Consider the following 16,695-nt stretch of genomic DNA (forward strand, 5'->3'; position numbering starts at 1 on the left):
TCTTTTTTTTTTTTTGTTTTCTCACCAGTGCTGTAATTGATAAACGATTGGTGTTAATCATACAAGTTTTGGAGTTTGTATGAACCAGAATACTTAAAATAAGAAAACAACATGGACCTAGATAAAGGGAAATATATGATTAAACCCACTCTGTTTAAATCCCCCTGTTATGAAAAGAAGTTTGTAAAAGAAAAAAAAGGGTTTTCCAAAAGTCTGAAAGGTTTTTTGCAGAATCAGATTTCCTGCCTTTGTGTGATCAATCACAAACTACCTGCTAAAGATCAGAATTCCCATTTCTGGTTTTTATCCACCAAGACCAGATGGTTACATGACCAATTGTCCCAAGAGCTGTCCCATGGAAGTTTGGAAGTTTCTTTGCCCACCACTGCTTACCTTGCAGAGTTACTACAACAAAACAATAACAATTATTGATGACTACAAGGAAAACCAGAGTATAAAAAGGGAGCTGCAAACCACGTTGGATGGAAGCGTGGAGTGGGCGGTGACCCCTCACGTTTCCCCAGCGGTGCTTTCTCTGTCTATATAAAATAAACCAATCTATATTTTGCTGAATATCGAGACTTTGTTTCTCATTTATAACGCCAGCTTGGCTCTCACCGACAGGATCAGCCTCCACCCGGCAGGCAGCGGGGCGGAGCGGGTTAACCCGCCGAGGACTACATGTCCCGGCATGCTCTGGGTGCGGCTGCGCAGTGAGGCCGGAACACGCAGGACTACATGTCCCGGCATGCTCTGGGCGCGGCTGCGCAGTGAGGCCGGAACACGCAGGACTACATGTCCCGGCATGCCCCGGGCGCGGCTGCGCGGTGCGGAGCGCGGAGCCCACAGAGGACTACATGTCCCGGCATGCTCCGGGCGCGGCTGCGCGGTGCGGAGCGCGGAGCCCACAGAGGACTACATGTCCCGGCATGCCCCGGGCGCGGCTGCGCGGCGGGGCCGGGCCGGGCCGGGCAGCGCCGGGGCCCCGCGGGGAGCGGCCGGAGGAGGGACCGGCCCTTATAAATGGCGCCCAAGCAGGACCCCAAGCCCAAGTTCCAGGAGGGTGAGTGCTGGCAGGGCTCGGGGGGATCGGGGGTTCCGGGTCTCGGGCGGTTCCGGGGTCCGGAGCCGCTGCTCGGCTCTGGGCCCGCTGCTCCCGCCCCGCCGGTTCTGCCCCTCACGGCTCCCTCAGCCCGCTGAGGTGAGAACCGCTGCGAGAGCTGAATTCCCGCAGCCTTTGTCTCTTCTTGCCCTTTTTTATCCTCCCAGCAGCACGCGGGCCTTTCCCACCCCGTTATTCCAAATATCCTCCGTTTTCCTTGGCAATAAAACCGCTGCAGTCGCTCTGGTTTGGCGGCTTTTATTTTCATTGAGGGACGGTTGTTATTTATTGTCCTCTGGAATCCACAGCTGGAATCCACATCTGCAGCAGCAGCGGGGCTCGGGTGAGAGGATGGATTGGGCTTTGGAGGAGGATTGTTCTGTGTCATTTTTTTTTTAGCAGGATTTTTCTGTGTCATTTTTTTTAGCAGGATTTTTCCGTGTTATTTTTTTAGCAGGATTTTTCCGTGTTATTTTTTTAGCAGGATTTTTCTGTGTATTTTTTTAGCAGCATTTTTCTGTGTAATTTTTAGCAGGATTTTTCCGTGTCATTTCTTTTTTTAGCAGGATTTTTCCGTGTCATTTCTTTTTTTAGCAGGATTTTTCCGTGTCATTTCTTTTTTTAGCAGGATTTTTCCGTGTAATTTTTTAGCAGCGTTTTTCCGTGTAATTTTTTAGCAGCGTTTTTCTGTGTAATTTTTTTAGGAGGATTTTTCCGTGTAATTTTTAGCAGCATTTTTCCGTGTAATTTTTTTAGGAGGATTTTTCCATGTAATTTTTTAGCAGCATTTTTCCGGGTAATTTTGTTTTTAGGAGGATTTTTCTGTGTGATTTTTTAGGAGGATTTTTCTGTGTACGTTTTGATTTTTTTTAGGTAATGGTTGAGGTTGAGAGTAATATAAGTGAGATAAATAAAAATAGCAGTGCAGTGTAAGATGGATTCCCCATGCCTGGAATGTCCAAGGCTGGGTGACTGTGACAATGAGGGTGGCAATGTCACCTCTGGGTGTCAGCCCTGTCTGTAGGGACATTTTTAAATAAAATTGCTTTATTTTATATAGACAGAGCAAGCAGTGCTGGGGAGGCAGAGGGGCACTGCCCACTCCATGCTCCACCCAGCTTTGGTTTGCAGCTCCCTTTACAGCATGGTTTCCTTGTAGTCATCAATAATTATTTTTTGCTGTCATAACTCTGCCAGGTAAGCAGTGCTGGTGTGTGAGTCTCTGGACAATTTGTCAATCCCACAGATAAGCTCTGCTCTTGGTAGATAAGGAATGACAAGTCAGGCAGCCTGGTCTCAGGGACAGGCTGCAATTGATCACACAGAGGCAGGAAACCTGATTCTGCAGGATCTGTTTGGTTGGTTTTGTAAGCTGTCAGTAGATACAACCTATCCTCAGGGATCTGGGCTGCAGATAATCCCAGCTCTGATCCCCTTGGGTGGGAGAGTGGATCTGCTGCTCCCTGGGCTGTTCCTGGGGTCCCTGGGGATGGACATGGAGCTCTGAGCTGCCCCTGGGGACGGGTATGGAGCTCTGAGCTGCTCCTGGGGATGGGAATGGAGCTCTGAGCTGCCCCTGGGGATGGACGTGGAGCTCTCTGAGCTGCCCCTGGGGATGGACATGGAGCTCTGAGCTGCCCCTGGGGATGGGAATGGAGCTCTCTGAGCTGCCCCTGGGGATGGACATGGAGCTCTGGGGTGCCCCTGGGGATGGACATGGAGCTCTGGGGTGCCCCTGGGGATGGACGTGGAGCTCTCTGAGCTGCTCCTGGTGACACTGGGGATGGAGCTCTGCAGCTCTGAGCTGTCCCTGGTGGCACAGGGGATGGAGCTCTGCAGCTCTGAGCTGTCCCTGGTGGCACAGGGGATGGAGCTCTGCAGCTCTGAGCTGCTCCTGGTGACACAGGGGATGGAGCTCTGCAGCTCTGAGCTGTCCCTGGTGGCACAGGGGATGGAGCTCTGCAGCTCTGAGCTGCTCCTGGTGACACAGGGGATGGAGCTCTGCAGCTCTGAGCTGTCCCTGGTGGCACAGGGGATGGAAATGGAGCTCTGAGCTGTCCCTGGTGACACAGGGGATGGAGCTCTGCAGCTCTGAGCTGTCCCTGGTGTCACTGGGGATGGAGCTCTGCAGCTCTGAGCTGCTCCTGGTGTCACAGGGGATGGAGCTCTGCAGCTCTGAGCTGTCCCTGGTGACACTGGGGATGGAGCTCTGCAGCTCTGAGCTGTCCCTGGTGACACTGGGGATGGAGCTCTGCAGCTCTGAGCTGCTCCTGGTGTCACAGGGGATGGAGCTCTGCAGCTCTGAGCTGTCCCTGGTGACACTGGGGATGGAGCTCTGCAGCTCTGAGCTGTCCCTGGTGACACAGGGGATGGAGCTCTGCAGCTCTGAGCTGTCCTGGTGTCACAGGGGATGGAGCTCTGCAGCTCTGAGCTGTTCCTGGTGGCACAGGGGATGGAGCTCTGCAGCTCTGAGCTGTTTCTCTGCCCTTCCCTTGCAGGTGAGCGGGTGCTTTGTTTCCATGGACCTCTCCTTTATGAAGCCAAGGTAGGTGTGTGTGCCTCCTGCTGCTCCCCAGGAACACAAGGAAATGTTTTTATCTGCTGTGCCTCTAGATGGGACCAAGGACTGGAACTAAAATTAACAAAAACCAGCCTGAAATCAATTTTAAACCCTGGAGCTCTATTCTAGAGTGATTTCAGGAAGCCCAGTGGCACCATGCAGCTGTTCTGGTGAGCAGAAATATCCCAGAGCACTGGCAATCTCTGCACTGCAGATCTGTGACCCTTTCCCTCAGTGCCATGCAGGCACAGCTCTGGTTTGAGTGCTCCCCCTGCCTCTGAAAGGGAAGGGAAGAAAAGGGCTCAGGAGGGTGTGCAGAAATTCCTGGGGCACCTCAGACAGGGATTTAAATCCTCCAGGGTGTGGTGTCAGTAAAGGTTAGCACAGGGAGGCAGGAGACACTTCTCTCTTCAGGAGAGAGTTGTAATTCTAAAATCACAGCCAGGAGGGTTTGGCTGCTCCAAACCCAGGTCTTCAGGGCTCCTGCCCTGCTCTCTGCTGTCCCTGGAACAGGAGGGTAGGTTGGCAATGTGACAGTCCCCACTTTTTGTGGTTGTTGTGCCAGCAGGGAGGAGGGTGAGGGAGGTTTCAGGTTTTGAGGAAGTGACTTTGTGGCACTCCAGCAGCCCTGAGCTGTGCTTGGCTGTGTCCCTGCTCCTCCCAGGGCACCATGAGTGCTGCAGGACAGGCTGGGCCAGCTGGGTGCTGGGAGGGATTCCCCACTCACCACTGGTTTCTGGCTGCTTTGGACTGAGTGGGTCCTTCTCAGCTCCTGCACTGGCACAATGAACTCAAAGCTTAATTTAAGAAAGGTTTGGCTTGTTTATTTTAAGGAGTTTAATTTTCAAAGCTGCTTTGTCAGTAGTAATGAATAGCAACCTTGGCTTTCTTCCTGCTCCTTTGATGTGTTTTTCTCCCGTGGTTCTCAGCCCAGCAGTTTTTTGTTCTGGCCACATCCTCAGTGTCCCACAGAGGCAGAGCAGCTCTGGGGAGGGCTGGTGGCAAACAGGAGCTGTTTGTGCATCTCTGCCACACAGAGCTGAAGGAGAGTCACTCCAGGCCCCTCTGACCTGCAGCAGGGAAAACATTTTACTGCAGAACTGTGTTGGAGTCACCTCTGACCTGGTGCTGAGCCCTGTATTCTCCCAAACAAGCAGGGGCAGCTTGGCTTTAATCCAGGCTGTCAGAACAAGCCCCTGCTGCAGAGAGGATCCAGCAGGAGCTGCACAACCTCAGTCCTGGCTGCAGGCTCACCTGAGCCTGGCTTTAAGTCCCTTCTGTGGCATCTTGCAGATGTTTCCTGGAGCAGGAGGTTCCTCTCTGGCAGTGTTCTGTAGTTGGTGTGGTCTGGAGAAAATCTTGTGTAGCCAAAGGTTCTGCCCTCTCAAACACCTGCAGGTGCCAAGAAAATACCAATTACAACTTCTGTGAGTAGTTTTTACTTCAGTGGAAGAAAAACTCCTTTTAAAGAGACCAGAACTGGAGCCCTGCAGGTTTTGCAGCAGCCTCATTCTGTCAGTGCTTCAGTGGCAGCTGAATCTCAGCACCTCCAGAGCAGGACTTGAACTTCCTGGAGGAAGTGTTGAGTTGGTGGATTTGATTTGTACAGCCAAGAATTTCAGGGGCAGGGAAAACTGTGCAAGCTAAAGCAGCAAAATTCCCTGAAATGCCCTTGTTCTCCCTGGGACTGACTGACCTGTCTTCTCTCTTCCAGTGTGTAAAGGTTGCCATAAAGGACAAGCAAGTGAAATACTTCATCCATTACAGTGGCTGGAATAAAAAGTAAGTAGTGCATGGAATAAAGGCAGGATTTCTTTCCTTTCCTTTCCTGAGTGTGGGCTGGGCAGCAGCTCTGGGATGCAGCAGAATGATTTTCCAGCTGAGCTGATGTGTGTGGCACACAGAGCATTGCCAAAGGTGCCATTTCCTGCAGGGGGCTGCTGGGAGTGCATTCTGCTTGGTCAGGGTGGGAAACTCTGGAATTCCTCCCTGCAGAAATCTCTGCTGTGAAAACTCCTTGTTATCCCTTGGGAGGAGAGGCAGCTCCTGCTGAGGTGAGGCAGAACCACTCAGCTCCCTGCCCTTGCTCTTAGGCCAGGTTTGGGGGTTTTGGAGCCCAGCTCAGGCCTGGCTTAGCAGCAGGTGTAGCCTGTGCTTCAGTCCCAGCCTCTCAGATTAAAATAAATTTACAGCCATTTTTCCCTCCTGCAGAACTGGCAGGGTTCCAGGTGGGAGATGGCTGAGGCACCTCTGTGAGATAAATGTTGTACCCATTAAAGGTGAAAGGTTATTGATGTATTTTTCTCCCTTTTTTTTTTTTGTTTTCTACCTCTTGATTTGACTTTAGGAAAAGAGGAGGTTTTTTCTAAGTGATTAAAAACCTCAGCTCTTCAGACCCAGAAGTCTCAGAGAGCAGTTTCCTGTTTGATTTGGTTTTATTTCAGTGCTGAGGAGACTCTGAGTCACAACAATCCCTGTGATGTGACTGAAAGCTGGACCTGGTGGCTCAGCTGTGACTTTTAATTGCACCCACTCCCCCTGCTGCCAGAGGGGCAGGGATGTCTCAGTGGAAACACTTGGAGAACCACTTGGTGCAGCCTCAGCTGGGCCCTTCCTTCCCTTCTTTGTGCCATGCAGGGGCCAAAGTTGTGTCCTGATCCTGCTTTTCTTGCTTGTTCTTTCATTTTTTATTTTATTTTGCCTTCAAGCTTTCGATTAAGGACATTAAAGGTGGCTTTGCTGCAAGAGCCAGGGCAGCACAGCCTCACCTGGCCCTGTGCAGCTGGGAGGGCCTGACTTGGAATTGTTTTGAACAATTGTTTTTGGGGCACAGAGGTGTCACCTGCTCACACAGCAGCTCTGGAGGCTGGGCAGGAGTGGGAGAAGTGGCCCAGAGTGCCTGGGCACAGCTGGAGATGTTTCTGTGCAGGCTGCAGGTGCTGCCCTTGCCTCCTCTGCACCCTCTGCAGTCAGGATTGGTTTGGCCACACGATGCTCCAGGAGTGGCAGCTGCTGGAAAATGCACAGAGCTCTTCCTGAAGAGCTTGAACTGATGCACTTCACAATGGCCACTCTTAATGTGTTTTACTTGAGATAAGTGCTCAGATTGCTCAGCACTCTGTGTTGAAGTGGAATTCCTGCTGGTAATGGCAGTTTCCCCAACACCTCTTCTCTTAAATCATTCACTTAGATTCTGCAAATATTCATGCCATCTTGGTTTCCTTCACAGAGAGGAATCAGAGCTCTTCTCCTTACAGCAAGATCCTCTTGCTGAGTTTAACCTATGAAGTGTTGGAATAGATAAAGGAAACTTTCCCAGCAATATGCTATGGCTACAGATATCCCATAGTTTTGTAAGCATAGAGGATTTTTTTTCCTGTGATGCTGCTTTTGAATTAAAGACTGTCCTCTCCCTCCTAAACTGCCCATCCTTTGAGTTTGGGAAGCTGGAAATGAGGGTTACACTTCTCTAGAGAGAAGAAATCCCCCCAGCTGCAGTCAGTGGGGAAGGTTTGCTGACTCTGGCCAGTTGTGGCAGCCCATGACACAGAGCTTGGCCCCAAATCCTGTGCAGCTTCTCACTGAGTGCTGTGTGTAGAAGGCAATCCCAGGATGGTCTGGAGTGATGGTTTCTTTACCTCTGGGTTTTTTCCAGCTGGGATGAATGGGTTCCAGAAAGCAGAGTGCTCAAATACGTGGATACCAACCTGCAGAAACAAAAGGAACTCCAGAAGGCAAACCAGTGAGTACTGGGGGGAGGGCTGGGCTGGGAATGTTTGGTTGACAGAGCTTCAATCCAAACTGATCAGGGAAGTCACTGAGTTTCAAACCAAAATCAAAGAAGCTCCTTTCCCACCAAAATGTGATTTGTGACTATGCTCTGTCCAAAGGGAACAGTATGCAGAGGGGAAGATGAGAGGAGCTGCTCCAGGCAAGAAGACTTCTGGTCTGCAGCAGAAGAATGTTGAAGTGTAAGATTCCTTTTATTTAAAAATGAAAAACCCAAACAAGACAACTCACCCCAAACCCTGCCCAAAGCACCTCCAGACTTTGGCTGCTCAGTTTTACTTTTAAAGGCTCTGCAGCTCAGCTCCATTTCTTGTTTTAAAGCAGTTTAATGGTACCAAAAGGCTTTTGTTCAAGAATTTCATAAAAATGCCTTTTAGGTGGTGCAGAGGTAATGTGGAATTGAGTAGACACACTCTGCATTTTTTGCACTCTGTTGTTGGTGACTCAAAGTGGTGATTCCTCATAACTTTTGTGTATCTCAGTAAATCAGTTTCTAGAATTTCCCAGCTCTTCCAAGCACTTTGGAATAAAACCCTCATAGTGCCTTGCCTCCTGCCATGGTACAGTTGTCAAAACTGCATTTAAAGAGCCTTTCTCTGGCTGGTTTTGACAAATAAATACAGAATTAAAGATGGGTTTGCATCCTAAGAGACCAGAAGCAAGCTCAGGCACCTACTAGAAAAACTTCATTTGAGCTGTGACTGCCAGATTTCCTTCACTCCCTCCTTTTGGTGTTTTAGGGTAGATTCTCAGACAACCAGCCCAGCTCTGCTCATTTGTCATCTTCTGTTCAGGGTTTCACCTAATGATGAATGTGGCCTTTGCTAATGGGATGTTTTGAATCCCTAACTTCATTTGTGGTCCTGGCCCTCATAAGGAAGCTGCTGAAACACCACCAGTTCTTCAGAGGTGGATTTGGCAGCAGCCTGGGGTTCCATGTCTGATTCAGGGGCAGCTCTGGTGTGAAGTGTGAGTCCTGAGGGACAGGAGCTGGGGTTTGCTCTGGGTCCTGCAGCAGTTTCACTTTGGGACTGGCCAAAACCTGGCCAGGGCTGGGGCTGGCTCCTGGTCTGGGGGAAGGGGAGCCCCTGGGTGTGCTGGATCCTTTTTCCACCCCCCTGGGTGTGCTGGATCCTTTTTCCACCCCCCCTGGGTGTGCTGGATCCTTTTTCCACCCCCCCTGGGTGTGCTGGATCCTTTTTCCACCCCCCCTGGGTGTGCTGGATCCTTTTTCCACCCCCCCTGGGTGTGCTGGATCCTTTTTCCACCCCCCCTGGGTGTGCTGGATCCTTTTTCCACCCCCCCTGGGTGTGCTGGATCCTTTTTCCACCCCCCCTGGGTGTGCTGGATCCTTTTTCCACCCCCCCTGGGTGTGCTGGATCCTTTTTCCACCCCCCCTGGGTGTGCTGGATCCTTTTTCCACCCCCCCTGGGTGTGCTGGATCCTTTTTCCACCCCCCCTGGGTGTGCTGGATCCTTTTTCCACCCCCCCTGGGTGTGCTGGATCCTTTTTCCACCCCCCCTGGGTGTGCTGGATCCTTTTTCCACCCCCCCTGGGTGTGCTGGATCCTTTTTCCACCCCCCCTGGGTGTGCTGGATCCTTTTTCCACCCCCCCTGGGTGTGCTGGATCCTTTTTCCACCCCCCCTGGGTGTGCTGGATCCTTTTTCCACCCCCCCTGGGTCTGCTGGATCCTTTTTCCACCCCCCTGGGTGTGCTGGATCCTTTTCCATCCCCTGGATCTGCTGGATCCCCCCTGTGCCCAGGTGCTCCTGGCCAGGTGAGTGCTGTGATTCCTCCCCAGGAATCAGTCACTGCCTATCCTCCTGTGGGGTCAGACAAAGCCCAGCCCAGCTCTGTGTAGGCAGCTGGTAATGAGAGCCATTAAAATCTAATTAAAGCAGCTCTCAGTGATGGCCAGCACTAATTAAGCTGCTTTAGGGGCTGTTTCACCCTGTCTCCCATGTGAGTGGTGGGAGGGGCTGGTTGTGGGTGTGAGTTGGACTCAGCTGTGTGTGTGAGTAAACACTTCCCAAAATACACTTCCAAAATCAAACCTGTGCATTGTCCCCTTGGACATCTGAGCTCATTGCAGATGCACAGAGTGCAGGTGGTGGGGAGGGGGGAACTGTTCACACAGCTGTTCTGAAAGGGTGGCACTGTCAGCTCTGTGGGCCTCAGATTCACCTTTTGTAGCACCCCTGGAGATCTGAGTGAACAGGAATTGATGTTCTGGAATGTGCTCCCCAGCTAACCAAGCAATGGTGGCACTGCTGGAAGCACAGCTTGTCCCCCAGCAGTGTCCAGTGCTGCAGGAGGGCAGGTCTTGGGGGGCTGGGCTGTCACTGAGCCTGTGTGTGACCTGTCCCCAGGTTTTTCAGGAGGGATGGAGCTCACACCGTGTGCTGCCTGGAGAGCCCAGCCATCTCCACACGGTGAGTGGGGCTCCTTCCTGCTCCTGGGAGCCCTGGGAGCCTGGGGCCCAGCCTTCTTCTCTTCCTGCTTCCTCTAACCTGCCTTTCCCTCCTCTGCCCAGCTTTGCTCTCCCCCCTTTCTTTTCCCTGCTTTGCTCTCCCCCCTTTCTTTTCCCTGCTTTGCTCTCCCCCCTTTCTTTTCCCTGCTTTGCTCTCCCCCCTTTCCTTTCCAGCCTCATTTCAGCTGCTTTGCCTTTAAACAAAGCCTTGCTCTCCCTATCTCCAGCCCTTCCTCAGAGCTCTGCCTGTTTCCTGGCCCTGATAAGCCCAGCTCAGAGCCTGAGAACAGGAGTCACTTGAGAGAGTTCTGGATTTCTGGGGGATCAATGCTGAACCCACCCAGAGCTCAGTTTTTGAGCAGTGGATCCAGGGGACAAACTGAGCATGGGTAGTGGTACTGCAGCTAAAACCTCCTGAAAATGGGTGGTAGATGGACAAAGTGCTCCTGAATCCTCCCTCTGCTGCAGTGGTAAAGCTGGAGGGTTTTTCAGTCCTTTACTGGAAGTTAATTCAGTTGAGTGAGATTTTTCTGGGAATTCCCAGCACTTGTGTTTCCTTGTGCCATATTCTGTCTGAAATAAAACAGCTACAAACCTCATGTAGCCCTCCAAGAGCAGTTGGGAAGAACAAAACTTCCCCAAAATGATGAATTCTGACCTGTTCCATGGAGAATCTCATGGTACCACTGCTCTGAAGCCAAGTTCTGGTCTGTATTTGCTCTGTGTGTCCTTAGCTGAACACAGCCCCTGAGGATCTGCTCCCTGTGCTGGATGCTTGAAACATTTTCTCTGCTGTGCCTTCCTTAAGTGCCACTCTGTGCAATAATTTGTGTTCTTCTTGCAGGAAAACAAAAAAGAACAAGCAGAAAAGTAAGTGTGTTTTATTTTACATCTGAGTGGGTCTCTGCAGTGAAGGGTTTGTAGGTGAAATCAGGTTTTCAGCCTTCCCCAATAACTCACTGACACCTTGTGCTCTCCCTGCCCAGGAGAGGGAAGGTTCACACTTTCCTGCCTGGTTCAAAATCTGCTTGTTTCAGTCTGGCAGGGTTTTGAGCTCTTGCAATTGAAAAGCAAAGCTGATCTGCTGAGATCATTTCCTAAGTCAAACTTAGGTTTTCTTGCTGGGATGGAGATGTGACACAGCTGCAGAGCTGAGCTGCTGGGTCCAAAGATTCTCCCCCAAAAATACAGCAGGCTGGTGTGGTTCTATCCCTCAGATAATGCCAGTGCAGCCCTGCACAAACAGGGGAGCTCCCAGAACACAAATAATATTTAAAACAATAAAAGAAAAAAAAAAAAACCCAACAGGTGCAAAGGTGACCTGAGAAAAATCTTGAGCCTTCCTTTGCTCAGTAAATGTTGCCTGCTGTTTTTTCCTGCTGCTGAGCACAGCTCCAGGCATTGGGGAGGGCAGCAGCACCAGTGAGACTCCCCAGCCTCCCAGGAAGAAGAGGGCAAGGGTGGATCCCACAGTTGAGAGTGTGAGTATTTTCCATCCCCTCCCAGGGATTCTGGTGTGCTGTGCTCCCAATTAGTGCCTGAGAGTAATTAGCCTGGCTTGGCTTTTCTCAGGAGGAAACGTTTATGAACAGGGTTGAGGTGAAGGTGAAGATCCCTGAGGAGCTGAAGCCATGGCTGGTGGATGACTGGGACTTGATCACCAGGCAGAAACAGGTACTGGGCAAACCCTGCCCAGCTCTGGGCCACCCCACTGTGCCAGCCTGCCCAGCCAGCTTGGGTGTTTTTAATGGGAGGAGTTCCCTTCCTAACCTGCACCACCTTAACCTGCTGATTTCACCCTAAAATGTCCTGCTGGGAAAGGGTTTCAGTTCAGCTTCCAGGTATAAATGTCTGCAAGAATGAGCCAAACTTGTGTTTGTTCTGTTTTGCATTTGTAGCTCTTCTACCTCCCTGCCAAGAAGAATGTGGACTCCATTTTAGAGGATTATGCAAACTACAAAAAATCCCGAGGAAATACTGATAACAAGTGAGTAGAGCTTCCTGCCAGCCTTGAACACCTCCTTGGCTGTTGTTGTTGGACTCAGATTCCATGGAAATGGATAAAGTTGTGAAACCTGACCCAGCCCCAAGCCCAAGGTGATGGAGGTGGTCAGAAACCCTGAGGGGGTCATTCCAAACTGCACTTCTGCTTTCTGGGTGTGATTTCTGCTTCCCCACGTGCAGCTGACAGAAACTCCCAGAAAAGCTGAGTGAGGTGAGCCCAGTGCCCCTGGGCTCCCAGGGCTGGAGGCCAGGGAGGTGCACAAGGATTTGTAAATGCCCAGATGGGCAAAGCCAATTACTGTTTGTAATTAGCCCAGCAATCAGCCCTGAGCAAAACAAGGTGTTTACTCTGCAGGAAACTTTCCTGTTTGAAAGGGAGAACAGAAAGGGGAGGTAATTTTCTTCCATTCAAGAGGAAGCAGGTTATTGACTTGTCAGGGTGTTTAGGTTCAAACACCTCTGATGTAATTGTCCTGCTGCCTGTTCTAAATTTGTTGGCAGGGTGGGGTGAGGTTGTGCTCCTGTGTCACTGCCAGCCCCTGCAGGGGCAGGGTGAGGCTGGAGTCTGCAGGAGATGCTGCAGGAAGGGAGCAGGTGCTCCTGAGGCCCTGTGGGGCTGTCCCTCTGTGCAGTGCAGTAAATTCAGGATTGTCCTGTGAGCTGGGAGCAGATTTGGGTGGCACAGAAGCTGCTGGATGTCCCCAGTGCTGCCTGGGAGAGGATCCCTGAACACTGCTGCTCTTGCTGTGCCTCAGTCCTGGCTCCCTTCAGAGCAGCCCATTGTCCTGGGAGGTCTGGAATTGCATCCCTCCCTGTGGCTGTAGATTTTAAAGTGTCCAGACAAATTTCCTTGCGAGATGTGAACACCCATAAAACACCCTCCTGATTTTGGTGATCCCCCAAACCAAACCTTGCTCTTGGTGCCTGGAGCAGGCCTTGCAGAGCTCTCTGTCCCCAGGGAATATGCTGTCAACGAGGTGGTGGCTGGCATCAAGGAGTATTTCAATGTCATGCTGGGCACTCAGCTGCTCTACAAGTTCGAGAGGCCCCAGTACGCCGAGATCCTGGCCGACCACCCCGACGCCCCCATGTCCCAGGTGTACGGGGCCCCCCACCTCCTGAGGCTCTTTGGTGAGTGAGCTGGGGCCAGCAGGAGCCCTGCCAGGGGTTCAAGTGCTTGTTTTCCTCTCTTGGGCCTGTGGCAGGCAGCTCTGCAGTGTGGGTTTGTTCCCCAGGGGTGGGTTTGTTCCCCAGGGGTGGGTTTGTTCCCCAGGGGTGGGTTCATCCCCATCCGTGTATCCAAAAGGCTCGGAGCCGCTCTGGGGTTTGGGGTGGCAGTGAGTGTTTGCAGCGGGGTTGCTGTGGGTGCAGCGGGGTTGGTGTGGGTGCAGTGTGGTTGCTCTGGGTGCAGTGTGTTGGGACAGACCCCTGGGTGCAGTGTGGTTGCTCTGGGTGCAGTGTGTTGGGACAGACCCCTGGGTGCAGTGTGGTTGCTCTGGTGCAGTGTGGTTGCTCTGGGTGCAGTGTGTTGGGGCAGACCCTGGGTGCAGTGTGGTTGCTCTGGGTGCAGTGTGGTTGCTCTGGTGCAGTGTGTTGGGACAGACCCTGGGTGCAGTGTGGTTGCTCTGGTGCAGCGTGGTTGCTCTGGGTGCAGTGTGGTTGCTCTGGTGCAGTGTGTTGGGACAGACCCCTGGGTGCAGTGTGGTTGCTCTGGTGCAGTGTGGTTGCTCTGGGTGCAGTGTGTTGGGACAGACCCCTGGGTGCAGTGTGGTTGCCCTGGGTGCAGCAGGGTTGCTCTGGTGCAGTGTGTTGGGACAGACCCTGGGTGCAGTGGGGTTGCTCTGGGTGCAGCGGGGTTGCTCTGGGTGCAGTGTGGTTGCTGTGGGTGCAGTGTGGTTGCTCTGGTGCAGTGTGTTGGGACAGACCCTGGGTGCAGTGTGGTTGCTGTGGGTGCAGTGTGGTTGCTGTGGGTGCAGCGGGGTTGCTCTGGTGCAGTGTGTTGGGACAGACCCTGGGTGCAGTGTGGTTGCTGTGGGTGCAGTGTGGTTGCTCTGGTGCAGTGTGTTGGGACAGACCCTGGGTGCAGCGGGGTTGCTCTGGGTGCAGTGTGGTTGCTCTGGTGCAGTGTGGTTGCTCTGGTGCAGTGTGGTTGCTCTGGTGCAGTGTAGTTGCTCTGGTGCAGTGTGTTGGGGCAGACCCTGGGTGCAGTGTGGCTGCTCTGGGTGCAGTATGGTTGCCCTGGTGCAGCGTGCTGGGACAGGCCCTGGCTGCCTGGCTGTGCTGCTGGGGCTCCCCAGGGAGCTGGGGCAGTGCCTGTGACCGTGTCCCTCCCGAGCAGTGCGCATCGGAGCCATGCTGGCCTACACGCCCCTGGATGAGAAGAGCCTGGCCCTGCTCTTGAACTACCTGCATGACTTCCTAAAGTGAGTACTTGTGGGGTCAGGGAGCTCAGGCTGCTGAGGCTGAGCCTTTGCAGTGCATTGTTGTATAACTGTGTGTGGGATTTCCTCCCGGACTCCACTCCTCTGGTTCTGTTCATCTGCACTCCTACCCTGTCCCATCTGCTCCTTGTTGCAAAATAAGTGCTTCAACATTTATTTATAGCTGCTAAAAAAAGCAGATGATAATTCCAGCAAGCTATTAAATTACACAACAGTTACTCAACAACAATTGAGCAAATGTTTAAAAACTGATGAACTTTAGGAATGTTATTTCTGGGACAGACTGTCACCAGGGCTTTAGTGTGCTCTGCTACCCTGTAGCCATGGGATGTTTTAGGAGGAAAACATCCTGATAATAATAAAACACTTCAGTGTGAAATGAGGTGAGCTTTAAGGTCCCTTCCAACCCAAATCATTCCATCATTCTGTGATCATTTTGAAGCTGAAGGAAAACCCTCAGTAAATCCAGGATGGCTCTGGTAGAATCAGCCTGGGAAATCCTGCCCTGGGATAGCCCTGCTCTTCTGGGGCACTCAGAGGTAAATGCAGGTGCTGAGAGCTCTGGCTGTCAGGCAGAAATGTGAACCCAGTGACCAGAAATCCTGAACCCATTCCATGAGAATTACTGGCACACAACCCTTCCTTACCTTTGGCCATTCCCTGCTTTGCCATCCTTCACTCAGCCCTTGAGTTTGTGCAGACTGAGCTGCCTGGTGTCCTGCTCCTTTGGGTAGAGCAGTGCCAAATCCATTCTTGGTACAGCAGCTGCCTGATACCAGATCCCAACAGCTTCATCCTGTTCATCCTGAGCTGCCAGAGCTCACCTGGAGCCAGGGGTGCTTGGCAGCAAGTTTGGAGCCGATTTTTGGCTGAGCTGAGTTGGGATTGTGTGTCTGGGCAAACACCTCCTGATTCACAGATTCACTGCACAACAGAGGATTTGGGCAAGAGGCAATGTGATGTTTTTTGTTGTTTTTGTAGATACTTAGCAAAGAACTCCTCTGCATTGTTCAGTGCCAGTGACTACGAGGTGGCCCCACCCGAGTACCACCGGAAAGCAGTGTGAGCCCGGGGCCACGGGCAGGGCTGGCTCCTGCATCCTGTCCTTCACTCCCCACCTCACAGCTCTGCAAGCATGGAGTGAGTGAAGCTGGTGTGAAGTGCAGCTGCCACCCAAGCCCAGAAGAGTTCTTGTTTCCAGTGGAATTTCTTGTCCCGACCTGGAAGCTCCCAGGAGCCCCGTGGTGGTTCTGGCTTGGTGTTTGCATCTCTGGGATGTAGAGGAATGTGTTCTGCTGTGTCATTGTCTGCACTCAGTGCTGCTAGGGCTGCTCCCCCCGAGGCTTGGCCTCACTAACCTGCTTTATTCATAGTCATGACAGACCCACGAGGGCTGTGTCACCTGTGTTGGTGCTATTGACTGTCTCACTCACCCCAGTGACTTCTTGGTGTTGGAAGTTCAATGTTTGGTTCATAAATGTCTGCTTTTCATGGGGTAGTTGAAGGACTGTGACTTTTTTTTATATTCTAATGATAGGAAAATGCATTCTCATCTCGTAGTGTTTGGAAATGTTGGTCTTTCGCAGAGCTGTTTTACAGATCTGCAAATAAACTTTTTTAATTTCAAATGTGGTTTCTGATGTTTGTGTCTGAGAGTGTCCTGGTCAAGGGAATGAGGGTTTGGATCTCTAAAGGGCATTGCATGACTTGGCTCTGAGTGGCTGCTCTTTGCAGGCAAAACACCAGGTTTTAATCCCAGATGTTACTGCAGGAAGCCACAGTGGCCAGGGCTGCTCTGGGCTGGGACTGAGCCTTTCCTGAGGGTCCCACACGTGTCCCAGCAGGGGCTGTGCCCTCCCAGCACCTGCTGGGGCTGAGGGAAGGTGTGAGCACATCCCAGCAGGGCCCTGTGCCCTCCTGGGCTGAGCTGGGATGGTCTGGCTGGATGAGGAGCTGTTTGAAAAAGCAGCAGGATCTGCTGTTACATGGAAAAATATTGAGCAATGGGTTGAGGGGAAGTTTCCATGGAAATGAGGCAGGGCTGGAGCAGCTTTGGCCCTTCCAGGGCAGGTTTCTCTGGGGATTCTGCTCAGGGCAGGCAGGGGAGGGAAGGGCACTGAGCCTTCCTGCCCAGCTCTGGGTGGGTGCTCTGGCTCCTGCTGCTGCTCCAATCACTGCCTGCTCACCTCAGCACTGCTCATCAGCCACCTCTCATTATTTATCCTGGCCATTACCCTGAGCCAGGATCAGGTTCCAGTCTGAACAATGGGTTTATCCTCTGCCAGCTACCCCAAGAGTGAAACTGCCTTTTGCTGTCAGTGCTGCTGT

General features: G+C 52.1%; 1 protein-coding gene across 1 annotated transcript; it reads left to right on the plus strand.

The window, feature by feature from the left end:
- The first annotated feature begins 956 nt into the window (after positions 1-956).
- Positions 957-15,995, plus strand: MORF4L1 (mortality factor 4 like 1). Its single transcript, XM_056500149.1, has 13 exons — positions 957-1,063; positions 3,601-3,647; positions 5,377-5,444; positions 7,318-7,404; positions 7,553-7,633; positions 9,822-9,884; positions 10,767-10,792; positions 11,315-11,403; positions 11,495-11,596; positions 11,821-11,909; positions 12,885-13,057; positions 14,265-14,349; positions 15,349-15,995. The coding sequence occupies exons 1-13, from the start codon at positions 1,024-1,026 to the stop codon at positions 15,431-15,433; spliced, it is 1,035 nt and encodes a 344-aa protein (XP_056356124.1). The 5' UTR covers positions 957-1,023; the 3' UTR covers positions 15,434-15,995.
- Positions 15,996-16,695: the final 700 nt, after the last annotated feature.

Source organism: Oenanthe melanoleuca, chromosome 10 (genome assembly GCF_029582105.1).
Source record: "Oenanthe melanoleuca isolate GR-GAL-2019-014 chromosome 10, OMel1.0, whole genome shotgun sequence".
In the NCBI taxonomy this organism is placed as follows: Eukaryota; Metazoa; Chordata; class Aves; order Passeriformes; family Muscicapidae; genus Oenanthe; species Oenanthe melanoleuca.